Genomic DNA, 11,988 nt, shown 5'->3' on the forward strand with positions numbered 1-11,988 from the left:
TTTAAATAGGCTCCCAAACCCGGGGATTAGGGTTTTCCTAATCAGCACCGACTCGACGAGTCAGATACCCGACTCGTCGTGTCCGGTCGCAAAACCGCGCCAACAGATAAGACTCTACTCGATGAGTTGAGGCACCAACTCGTCGAGTTCCCCCAATAAAATAATACTTCAAAATAATAAAAATTACATACCCAAACTCCGGTTGTTACATATTTATTTCGAGTTTCGGGCTGTGTACTACTATTTTGAATCTTAGAAAAATCATAACTTCCTCATATGAAGTCAGATTTGGACGCTGTTTTTATGAAAATTCTCGGTTTAACGAATACTAGGACTTTCATTTAGATCACAAAGGCTAAAAAATAGTTTATCGTCAACTCACTTTCTACGTCATATGGCGTCATGCCGGTTCTATCGTGAAACTTTGATAAGTCATAACTTCTTCGTTATAACTCGGATTCCAGTGAGGTTTTCGTCTAAATTTTTATAACGAGATAATCTACAACTTTTAATAACATTATTTTTACTTATTTCCAACTTTATATTTTCGTTAATTTTTGATAATTGACTTTTAATTTGAATCTCATAAGACTTCCAATACTTCCCGAATGATTCTAAACATAATTTTAATTCAAATCTCAAAAAACTATATTGTTTGAACTCAATACTCAAAACCATATAATATTTAGTAATATTCATTTTTATGCTAACAAAACACGATGACTGAACGTGTATGTTACAAATCTGAGTTGCACCTGATCATACATCGGCTTGGAAGGGGAACAAAACATTTCCTTATAAGGGGTGTGGATACGTAATTAGACCTGACAATGGGGCGGGGTTGGAGCGAATCGACCTTTATCCAAACCCTTTTAACAAATTTCAAAATCTGATCCAAACCCGCTCCGTAACCCGTAGGGTTTTGAATAATCAAACCCATACCCTTATCCACCGAATCAACATATATCCAAACCCGCCCCGTAACCCGTAGGTTTTTTTGAATAATCAAACACATTTTACTTAAATCATAAAATCACATTTATTAAATAAAAATAACTTTTGATTTATAAAACACATTATGTACTCGAGAGCTTTCTATTGGAATTAAATCATTATTTTAGTTACTTCCGATTGGTTTTTAACCATCCATTGCATTGATAGAGAATAACAATTACAAACTTTCTTCCGGTTGATAAATGACCTTATTGCCTTATAAATGAAATTGGTGATTACATGATGAAATATAAATGAAATGAAATCATGACTCTTGGGAGAAGACTGGAAGTCTAGAAGGTGAGTCCTCAGAGTCCTATGTAAAACCAATTTAGTCTTTGGCCTTTTCTCTTTGGACTTCTAATTGGAATTTAATGTAAACTTTAGGAAATATAAAATATAAATTTATATTTCTAAAATTTATACGGGGCGGGTTATAAACGGAGCCGATCGGTGATGATCCATACCCGACCCTTTTAATAAAAGGGTTAGCGGGTACGAGTCGTTAACGGGTAAACGGATCAAAAACTATGCTCCAAACCCATATAATTGCTAAGGGTTTGGATCGGATCAGGGTCAAAACCCGCTCCATTACCAGGCCTAGATACCTTTCTTGTCACAACGCGTTTTAAAGTCGTGAGGGAAACAGATCCCATAAGAACTCTACAGCTAAGTGAGCCTGGGCGAGAGCAATCCAGGGATGGGTGACCCCCTGGGAAGTTTTCGCGCCGGGAGCCCAAAGCGGACAATATTGTGATACGTTCCGGAGGGGTATGTTACAGAGAGAGAGAGAGAGAGAGAGAGAGAGAGAGAGAGATGGAGTTTGTAAAAGTCTAAAAGAGGGATGGGGTGGGGTTGAGTGTGTTATTTCTGTAGGTCTATTTTTTTTATTTAATAAGATAAAATAAATAAATAATAAAACAAATAAGAAGGGCAAATCGGTCCTTTTAAGTCTTTATATTATGGAGGGACCAAAAACGCAACAAAAAAATTATTTGGACCAATGGTACTTTTCTAAATTTTTTTGGATAAAAGTTATAATTTTTGGCAAACCATACAGACTATTTTTGCAATTTTGTCATTTTTTTTTTGAAAAATGTGAGATTTTGAAAACGGTTAATTTTTTTTCTTTTGAAAATTAATATTTCTATATCGGAAGACTAATGCCGAGTCGAGAGCTCGGTGTTTGTTGAGTCCACATCACATGTGTTAAGTCCCTTCCGAATCGACTCCCTCTCGCCTAACATAGACAATCTATGTATAATTGTTTTTGAGTTTGTTAGATCGAGATCGTATGTAAGATCGTTTTTAGGTTTACAATAGGGATGAGCAAAAGGACCGAACCGGCCGGAACCGGGAACCGGCTTCGGCCAAAATCAAGAACCGAACCGACCCGACGGTTCTACCGGTTCCCGGTTCCTACCGGTTATTGTCGTGTCTTCAAATGTTGGAACCGGCACTCGAAAAATAGCATCATACGGTTCCGGTTTTTACCGGTTCTACCGGTTTTTGCCGGTTCTACTGGTTCCGGTTATATCGGTTCCGGTTCCTACCGGTTCCCGGTTCCAAAAATCAACAAAAATAACGTCCCGGTCCCGGCCCGACCGGTTCCATCGGGTTCCGGTTCCGGTGCCGGTTCCGGTTCCAGTACCGGTTCCGGCCAGTTCCCCGGTCCATATGCTCATCCCTAGTTTACAAGATCAAGATTGTAAAATCCCACAAAAAAAAATTTAACTTATAAGTTTAAAACATGAAAATTATCTTTAATATTCAGTTTTTCCATTCAAACCTATAATAACTTCTAAACATTAGTTGGCAATAAAAATAAATAAATAGTAAAGTGGTAAAATATAAAATTCGTAAAGTGGTTAATTTATCTTTTTATAATTTTTATTTTTGTTCAAAAAGATCATCAAAAGAGGGTGAGATCGGATACAATCTTACTTGCGATATGCATGTCATAATAATAATATCCCTCTAATCTTAGTCGTTCGTGCGTGCGTGCTACCGAAGCTAAGAGCAGAAAACCAACAACACTGGGCTTGAATCTTGAATAGAGTGCATCTGGGCCAACCCAGTCGAACCTGGGAATTAACAAAAAGAATCCAGAATCCAATAAACCCTCACCTCACCTCACCCTATATATACTCGTTCTCTTTCCCACAATCTCCACTGTTTCTTTGCTTCAAACGATCCGAGAGGTAGCTTCCAATCATGTTGGTTTATCAGGATTTGCTTACTGGTAATTCTATTCACGTATTCCATCTTTATTTTTATTCTATTTTATCGATAATCGATTCATAAAGGTTTTTGTGTCACTTCGTTGATTGAGAGTCAAGGGTTTATGACTACTTTTTAATAATTCTTTTGTTATTAATAAATCTGCTTTAGGTCCGTTTTCTTTATAGATTTTCTCTTAATTCAATTATGACGTTACATTATATGTAACTGAACTTTTGTTGTAAATATGCTTCTTGTTTATTTATTGCTGAAGCTCTTGGATTTGTTACGTCTGAATAAGATTCTGTAGAATTTCATGATTAGCTTATTTAGTTGCTCAATTATTCAAATCGTTAATGATTCTGTGGAAAGCTTTAAACCTTTCACTGATAGCTAATTAATTTGATTATGTAATGTAGGTGATGAGCTTCTTTCGGATTCCTTTCCATACAAGGAGATTTTAAATGGGATTCTTTGGGAAGTCGAAGGAAAGGTTAGTCTTTCACTCTCTATCTTTGAAGCTATTATGAATTTATGGTAATGATTCATATTGTTTTCTTCTACTTTTACACATACAGTGGGTTGTTCAAGGAGCTGTTGATGTGAACATAGGTGCAAATCCTTCTGCAGAAGGAGGTGAAGAAGATGAAGGCGTTGATGATCAAGCTGTGAAGGTTGTTGACATTGTTGACACCTTCAGACTCCAGGTATAAAAAAAGTTTACCACTTTCAGTGATTATGAATTACATATTGATATTCCACTTGTTTAGTTTTCAACATTTTTAAATCACCAAAAAATGCAGGAGCAACCTCCATTCGATAAGAAACAGTTCGTTGGTTATATAAAGAAATACATCAAACAACTCACCCCAAAACTAGATGCAGAGCAACAAGAGTTCTTCAAGAAAAACATTGAAGCTGCAACAAAGTACCTCCTCTCAAAGCTCAGCGACCTTCAATTGTAAGTTTTTTTTTGCTCTAATTTATGAATGGAATCCATATTTTTACATTTTGTTTAAAAAGCTGGTGTTAATGTTGTATATACTTATGTGTAGTTTTGTTGGAGAGAGTATGCATGATGATAGCAGCATTGTGTTTGCTTATTATAAAGAAGGTGCAACTGATCCAACATTCTTGTACTTTGGTGTTGGGTTGAAGGAGGTGAAGTGTTGAGAGTTTCTATTATTTTTATGTACTCTTAAAACACTTAATCTAGGGTTAAGTTGAACAGTTAAAAAGTTTGGATTGTTACTGGTATTTTGAGTTGAGTTTTTTGTTATCTTGGAAGTGTGTGTGAGATTGGTTCTGGATTTATTGATTTTTTTTTTTTTTTACAGCAATATAGTTTTTATCAAGGGATAAGTTAAGAAGTTAAAGATTTGGCTTGTTATTGGTATTTTGACCCCATATTTTATCTTAACTTTTGAGAAAATTGTTACTCCGTATATTTCTAGACTTATAATACTTTTAATAGGAGGAAGAAAACGAAAGTGAATTGAATTGAATTGTTGGCTTCTAAAAAAAATATTTGTCAAGTAAAATTGCAACAAAGCAACCAAGAAAAATGTTGCAGATAAAGATATAAGCATAATCACATAATATAGTTAAGTAAATAAATAAATAATATATTATAATTTATAAATACTTTTTGATTCTCTGTAAATATTCGAACTCTTTACTATATTTTATAAACAAATTGGTGTAGATATACGAGGGACAATTTTCTTTAACGACATTGCTCGAATGTTCCACTTCCACACGTGTTTAAATAATCATAACCACGCATCTTATTGATAAGTGGATAACACCTTCTTGGACCATGTGGTTGATTTTACTGCTCTGGTGTTTTGGTTCCCAAAAGTGAATCTTTTTATTATTTTGGTATTCATCTTGTTTTATTTTGGTTTTCTCTTTTATTTTTAAATTCTTGTAAAACGTTTTTATTTTTTATTTATATTTTATATTAACTTTTATTATTACTTATTAAGTGGACCCAACCTTTACCCCACCGCTTTCTTCTCCCCACTCGACTCGATCATCCCCAAATCACAAAAAATTGATCAAGGTCGTCGTCTCAATTAAAAATAACTTCAAAAACCATTAGATATCTAGAGGAAGTAAGGGTGATGAGTTTCAGTTAAATTGTGTCAAAATAATCAACGGAAAATTTATTGCTTGTAATTGTCACGAAAAAGATTTAACCAAAGATTAAACAAAAGGATTGAAACTTTATTAATTACGACGAAACTCTCAATGAGAAAAGTAATGTACTCCTGATGTAGTTGTAGGACAGTTTAGATTCATATATTTTCTTTCCCAAAATCCTAATTCAATTACTTAGATGAAATTGGGGTTTATTATCTTGTAACATATAATTTTGGGTATATAATATGTTCATTCAACTAGTTGTCTTACTCCCTATTTCTAAGTGGATTAGGAACAACCAGTCAATTGACAATAAAATATCTTACAACTACCTATTACAATATTAAATACTTAATATCATAAGTTGAAGTAATATATGTGGATTCAACCAAGCATTTTTGTTCCTAAACAACTTGAACTTGAAACAATCAGTGAATTGACAACATACTATTTTAGTTATGACATAGAACAAATTCATACAACTCAATTTCAATTATTATTACTTAAAATCATAACATGAAACATAAAACAACAATTGAAATTAATCAGAATCAAGTAATAATCAAGTGTATTCATCCACACGTCCTAAACACCTGAAAGTAACCCTAATGATTTAGCCTTCCATTGAATTCATAAAACCAACAACTGGATGAAAATTATAAAATGACCAATAAAATCCATAAACAAACTTGCATTCATAAAGCAAATGTAACCTAATGATAATCAAAGTTTAAAACAATTAAACCTTGAGAAAGAAGTAATAATTTATAGAAATTAATGGAATTGACGATGATCCACGGATTGTTGTTTGATGATGGATCCAAAGAAATCCGCATTGGAGTGGTTACAACCATGTTTGGAGGAGGTTTGAATGTGTTTGTAAGCCTCCAAAATCAGGAAAATCATAGGGGAGAAGAGAGTTTTTGATTAGGGTTTTGTCTCCTTTAAATATGCATTAAAATCCTAATTCCCGAGACACTTTCTACAACACACTTGAAGATGGCGTCTTAGACACCAACTCCAACACCATGAAGTTATAGATTGTTGTTGTGTAGTTTTAGTGACTTCAATGCTGGTCAATTTTTAGCTCTAATTTATGTGTAATTTACTTTAAAAAATATTTGTGAAGAAGCAAAGGTAATGGAAAAGAGCTCATTTTACAAGGGTTAATAAATATCAGATGTGTGTTGTCAGGGGCCAAAAACCGAACTAAATCATTAAAATAAGGACAAAATAAGTTCAAAGAATTCTTTATGTACTCGAACAAAAACCAATTTGTAGTTTACTCCACAAATAGATTTGAAAATAGAAGAGTAAGCAACGTTTTTGTCCATGTGTTTAGCTGATTTTCTTGGTTTTGTTCCAAAAAGAAATCCTTTTTCTTTCAATCGCACAGATATCAAGCCACACCTAGAAAATGACAAACTTATTGGTTTCTTTTGAGCCAAAGCTTACGTATGCAACTTTCATCACCTTTAACAAACTACACAATTTATTTTCCAGAAACAAAAAGTGCAACATTCAATCTACCAAAAAGGCTGCAGGATTTATACATTAACCAATACCATAAAACAAATTAATACCCCACAACCCCCCAAAAAAAAATCAAATTTAGCAGAAAGAAACCCTGCAAAGAACTCACAAGAAATAATAAATTCAACATATACAAACAAAAGACAGAATCTTCCATTACCAATATTCAAGATCAGACCACAAGTATTATGACCACAATCAGAAGCACAATCCCTAAGATCACCATAAGCAAGCAAGTCTGCATGGATCAAATATCACACAATCAACATTTTTATAAAAACAAATAAACTCAAATTCTTTCTTTTAATATAAAGAAAAAAATTATATACCATAGAAGAGTTTGATCTTTGAGTCTTTGATGCTTTAGCAAGATGGGATTTTCCCTGTAAAGTTGCAGCATGAGAGTTCTCGATGTTTGACCCAATATCATCTGAAACAAATTCCTCACATCACAACAATAAAAATTAACAAAAAATTAAGAAGTGAAAAAGGGCAAATGTGGAAATTATACTTACCGATCATAGTTCCTTGTTCATGAACCAAAACAGCAAGATCTTTAAATATTTCATTCACCTCACCAATTTGGTTCTGAATTTCTTGTATTCCCTGATCTCTTTCCTCAATTATAGCCTCATTGAATGCAATCTCATTGTCCAATAACAACACTTCCTGTCTGTTAATATACTAATAATAATTTAATTATAATAATAATAATATATATTAATAATGGGTGAAAGCAGAAAACTTGCCTTTTAGATTGGACAAGAAGGGCATGCTGTTCTGGACTTCTGCCTGAGCTTGCATCCACTTCACCAGCTTCATTACTGCAGATCATTTGCAAAAACTTAGATTATTTGTTCATTCAAATTTCAGCCACATCATAAGGGCAAATTTGGTAATTGAAGTTTTAAAGGCAACTAACCGTGAGGAGTGAATAGCTTGAGGAACAGCAGGAGAGTAAGCTGTCTCTCTTTCAGCTGCAAGGCGTTGTGCTTTTTGAAATTCTTTTAAAACTGCTTGAAAATCTTTAGCAAGTTTAGCATCTGTTATCTTTTTGCTGGCCTGTATAAAAATGAAAACATTCAATCACCACAAGTTTACACAAATTCTAAGACTATTGTGTGAATTTGAAAAACTACAACATAAATAATCTTGAGGATCAATCATGTGTCTAAGGGGAAGAGGGAGTTTTACTTACACTAACTTCAGCACGATGATCTGTTTCACTGGCTTGCTTAAGTTTTTCAGATGTATCCTTCACCAGTTGCCCAATATGTAGTCTTGTTTTATGCCTACCATTCAAAGAAACTCAGAGTCAGAAACCCCAAAACCAATACTCAATGAAAAGACATGAAATTTTTTGAATAAAGTATTGTACTTTAACATGATCTCATCGTTCACCTAAAACTCCATAGATCTTTCATAAATTCTGCTTTTTTATAGTTTATTTAGCTTCAGGAAAATCGTGATTACCAAAAGCTCCCAGTAGGAATGTATGATCATGTTGAAATGGATCATTTCTCATTCAAATTGCTATCAAGAGCTAATCCCTTATGATTTAAGATTATATCATATTGCTTTACTCGACAGTAGATTCCCAGCTACACAAACTATGATCAAATATCATTTCGTGACATAATTCGATTATATAAACTACTGACCTGAGCCTAATTATACACCAAAACATGTATATGAGTCAAAAAAACAGATACTAAAATGTTAAATAGATACCAGCTTCGAAACCCTAAAATGACCGTAAACGAAAAAGGAAAATTCAACCAGACGTACAGCTTTTCACGGAGCTCGGGGGTGTCTTTAGGGGTACCAAGAGTATTTACTAGCCTCTGAAACGTAGAGACAGCAGTATTGATCTGGAAGATTCCAGAAGCAATAGCTTGGGTTGGGTCTTGTGGCTTCATGCCCGTGTAGCCCGCGCGTCGAGAATTGAGCGGGCGACCCGCTTCAATATCTTGAAAACTCATATTAAATCCCTCGAATGAACCCTAAATTGAACAATTTTGATTTCAATTATGGAACGAAGAACAATTTCAATCGGGACAGAAACTCTACCGATCCGAGAAGAGAGTGATCGTAAGAGAGTGAAACTCAAGGTTAATCGGAGGTTGGGTTGGTGAAAGAAATGGCAACAACTGATGTGGGAGAATTCAAAGGGGCCCGATGATAATTTAGAGGTGAAGGGGATGTGATGGGGGAATAGCCAAAAGGAGGCACAGGGTGTCGACTGCATATAAGAACTTTTTTTTAAAAAAATATCATGTTTCACTTTCTATGTCAAATTAAAAAAAGGGGTGATAATGATATATTGACCACATCTTTTATGACGGAATATAACGACATTGTTATAAGTATTGATTCTCACAAACAAAAACATTTTTTTTTGTAGTTATTTGTAAACGTCGTTCCATACGAAAAACAGGTTCGGAATGATGTTGTTAAGAGTCTCTACTCCCACAAATAATGTTAGTTTTGTAGAAAATATGTTGTGTATGAAACTTAACTTTTGTGTTATTTGGTAGCAAATGCCTTAATTTATAAGAATTGCTTGTAAAAATATTACTAATAACTCGAAAGAAACATAATAACTTAATTGAAATTAATACTTACATACTACAACTAGAAATGAATGGCCATATGTTATTACAATTTTCCTATGATGACGCATGTAGGTTTAATAACAATTTATCGAATCAAATATCTACAAACGAATATTTACGTATTGAACGATAACAATTCACATGAAAGATTAGTTTCTAACACACTTTCACCTGAGATGTCATCGAACCAATAAGCAAATACAAATTTAAGAGTGTTTGGTAATCTTGTTATCTCTTTTACCATTGGAATGTTTTAGGCCACTTAATAAGTTTGTGTCTTTGGTCTTCCCAACTGTCTTCTTTCCCCAAAGGCATCTCTTGTTTCGATAAAAACTTGATTGTTTTGAAGAACAAATTTTCTCAAAAATATGTGCCCCAAAAATAACTTTATGGTGACAATATCCTGTTAGAAATTTATAAAATATATTCTATTAACAATGAGGTTTTCCTAACAGATGCTAAAAACACTAGTGGTCCTAAATATGGTGAAGTTGTTAAAACATGTGTATGTTGTTGGAGCACGACATTATATTTATCATCATTTTGTGCACTGACCTTTTTATTTCTTTTCCTTAAAAAATTCAGGCCAAATTGTTCTCTGACAAACCAATTTTTTAAAAGAGAAGCCAAACCTTATTTACTGAGCAAGTGTTCAATTAAAATGATAACAATAACATGCTTCATCTAACTAATAAATTTACCACTGGAAAGCTAGATAAAGAAGCTTCAAAAGCATCTGAACAATCAATTGAATATACACAAATCCATAACAAGCTTCAGAAAGAACAATTAGGGGAATATACAAATCGATCTAAAACAATCAAGTCCAATGATTTTTCACTCACTGGTTCTAGTTGTTCATCATCATCCATTGCATTATATCATTCCGAATCACCCCATCCAACTGAAATCGTCTGTAGTGAGTAGTATTAATTCCAATCTGTGGCCTCATCATCATACCAATACTTGGGTATGGTGAATGCCAAGTTTTTCTTGAAGTAAACAGATGCTTATTGTTTCTTGTTTCATTGCTCATTGGAGTTGGTTTATGGTGAAAAGAGTTGGTCGAATAGCTTTTGGTTGATGTTTTCTGTGGATTACTATTATTATTATTATTATTATTATTGTTATTGTTGGATTTGGAATTGGAATGGGAATGGGAATTGGAATTAGGATGGGAATGGGAATTGGGATGGGAGCGTATCTGGGCAGCAGGTTTCATTTTGTCAAGCCATCTGAGGATCCAATTACCAAGATTTCTACCAACTTCAATGTCTCTTTGTTGTACCTCACGATGAACCTTTAGTGCCACATCAAATATGGATCTTGTTTTCCTGTATCATATAACAAACAAAGCAAACTAAGCAACAACAAGAACTTGATTTAGTTAATCTGATAATAAAAAATAAGCTTCTTCTCATGGATACCAAGTATAACAGGTTCACTAAGTCTGTTCATCAGATTTATAGATGCATAAACCAAAATGACACAGTCAAGATAATGAATTCTCCATATAAGCCGTGCTGTGTATATGAGGCCTAAAGCAAATATCGTAAGAAGAAATGAATTTAGAAACAGATGGAAACGAAACCCCAAAATTATCTGTCATTATCCTCCTATGCAATTCCTAGTGTATGATCAAAATTAATTCAAGCAAACTACATCGATCAATTTAATTCGAGAACAAGTAGAGCATATTAGTAAAAGCTGATCGAACGAGCGAACAAATCACATACATATACAACATGTATATTAATATATGTATAGGCAGAGATAGAGATGAAGATACCTTTGAAGGAATTGACGGATCTTTGGGCGTTTAGGACCAACAAGACGTCGTTGTATTCTGAGAGCAAGCTTGTATGTCCTCTTCAATCCCAAAAAATACGCCGTTCCCAATGTGATCTCCCACAGCACCATTGTTCCTCTCTGTTGATATGTGTAGCTGTTTTGTATGTAGTACAAAGCTAGGGTTAATTCTCCTTGAAACTGAAAGATATGAATATATATCATATGTATGAAATTGGAGACATCAGATCATGACATCCGAACGCAGTTTTTGCCATTTTCGTTTCTTGCAGGTCGGAGAAATTAACGAGGTGGGAAAAAGCCCATTGAAAGTTCTCGTGTCCCTTTGCTACCCAATTTTGTTCCTAACTATAAAGGGTATCAGTTTTGAACAATTTCATACTCCTCATTTCACATGTTTTATATTTGATTATTGTTTATTAAGTACTTTATTTTGATAAGAAGACAATTTTTTTTTTGTTAAAGTAATAATCGTAAAACTTAGAAATTATTTGTATAGACATTCAATTATAGATGGACCTAATGGTATGTGATTTAGTGACGTGCTCTAATTTTGTGGTTAAACAAATTTAGAACCGGAAAACTGGACCGGAACCAGAATCGAACCGGAACCGAAACTGTTAGAACCGGAATATATAGAATCGGTTCCGGTTCCGAGATTCAAAATTGTCTT

General features: G+C 33.9%; 3 protein-coding genes across 4 annotated transcripts; 1 reads left to right on the top strand and 2 right to left on the bottom strand.

Annotated features, from left to right (window-relative positions):
* Nucleotides 1–3,078: 3,078 nt before the first annotated feature.
* On the top strand, nt 3,079–4,500 carry LOC111895594 (translationally-controlled tumor protein homolog). Its single transcript, XM_023891680.3, has 5 exons — nt 3,079–3,235; nt 3,633–3,706; nt 3,792–3,920; nt 4,017–4,174; nt 4,269–4,500. The coding sequence occupies exons 1-5, from the start codon at nt 3,208–3,210 to the stop codon at nt 4,384–4,386; spliced, it is 507 nt and encodes a 168-aa protein (XP_023747448.1). The 5' UTR covers nt 3,079–3,207; the 3' UTR covers nt 4,387–4,500.
* Nucleotides 4,501–6,832: 2,332 nt separating this feature from the next.
* LOC111895584 (syntaxin-22) lies at nt 6,833–9,123 on the bottom strand. 2 transcript variants are annotated; one of them, XM_052764776.1, is made up of 7 exons: nt 8,680–9,123; nt 8,090–8,183; nt 7,814–7,953; nt 7,637–7,715; nt 7,407–7,560; nt 7,221–7,321; nt 6,833–7,129 (listed from the first exon to the last, which is right to left on the bottom strand). In XM_052764776.1, exons 1-7 carry the CDS (start codon nt 8,871–8,873, stop codon nt 7,064–7,066), a joined length of 828 nt encoding a protein of 275 aa, XP_052620736.1. In that variant the 5' UTR covers nt 8,874–9,123; the 3' UTR covers nt 6,833–7,063. The 2 variants fall into 2 exon arrangements, with proteins under 2 accessions (XP_052620736.1, XP_023747440.1); XM_023891672.3 differs by having other exon boundaries at nt 7,407–7,564; nt 7,641–7,715; nt 8,680–9,120.
* Nucleotides 9,124–10,218: 1,095 nt separating this feature from the next.
* LOC111895605 (uncharacterized) lies at nt 10,219–11,663 on the bottom strand. Its single transcript, XM_023891689.3, has 2 exons — nt 11,296–11,663; nt 10,219–10,840 (listed from the first exon to the last, which is right to left on the bottom strand). The coding sequence occupies exons 1-2, from the start codon at nt 11,517–11,519 to the stop codon at nt 10,357–10,359; spliced, it is 708 nt and encodes a 235-aa protein (XP_023747457.1). The 5' UTR covers nt 11,520–11,663; the 3' UTR covers nt 10,219–10,356.
* Between the last annotated feature and the right edge of the window lie 325 nt (nt 11,664–11,988).

The sequence above is a fragment of the Lactuca sativa genome, chromosome 6, assembly GCF_002870075.4.
Source record: "Lactuca sativa cultivar Salinas chromosome 6, Lsat_Salinas_v11, whole genome shotgun sequence".
In the NCBI taxonomy this organism is placed as follows: Eukaryota; Viridiplantae; Streptophyta; class Magnoliopsida; order Asterales; family Asteraceae; genus Lactuca; species Lactuca sativa.

What these genes read in the sequence shown, in the direction of transcription:
- LOC111895584 (XM_052764776.1), bottom strand. Translation starts at nt 8,873, where the DNA reads ATGAGTTTTCAAGATATTGAAGCGGGTCGCCCGCTCAATTCTCGACGC. An exon ending in CAAGCTATTCACTCCTCACG is followed by an intron (nt 7,716 to 7,813) that starts GTTAGTTGCCTT and finishes AATGATCTGCAG; the next exon opens with TAATGAAGCTGGTGAAGTGG. An exon ending in TTGTCCAATCTAAAAGGCAA is followed by an intron (nt 7,561 to 7,636) that starts GTTTTCTGCTTT and finishes ATTAACAGACAG; the next exon opens with GAAGTGTTGTTATTGGACAA.
- LOC111895594 (XM_023891680.3), top strand. Translation starts at nt 3,208, where the DNA reads ATGTTGGTTTATCAGGATTTGCTTACTG. An exon ending in TTATCAGGATTTGCTTACTG is followed by an intron (nt 3,236 to 3,632) that starts GTAATTCTATTC and finishes TATGTAATGTAG; the next exon opens with GTGATGAGCTTCTTTCGGAT. An exon ending in TTTGGGAAGTCGAAGGAAAG is followed by an intron (nt 3,707 to 3,791) that starts GTTAGTCTTTCA and finishes TTACACATACAG; the next exon opens with TGGGTTGTTCAAGGAGCTGT.
- LOC111895605 (XM_023891689.3), bottom strand. Translation starts at nt 11,519, where the DNA reads ATGATATATATTCATATCTTTCAGTTTCAAGGAGAATTAACCCTAGCT. An exon ending in ATCCGTCAATTCCTTCAAAG is followed by an intron (nt 10,841 to 11,295) that starts GTATCTTCATCT and finishes TATATGATACAG; the next exon opens with GAAAACAAGATCCATATTTG.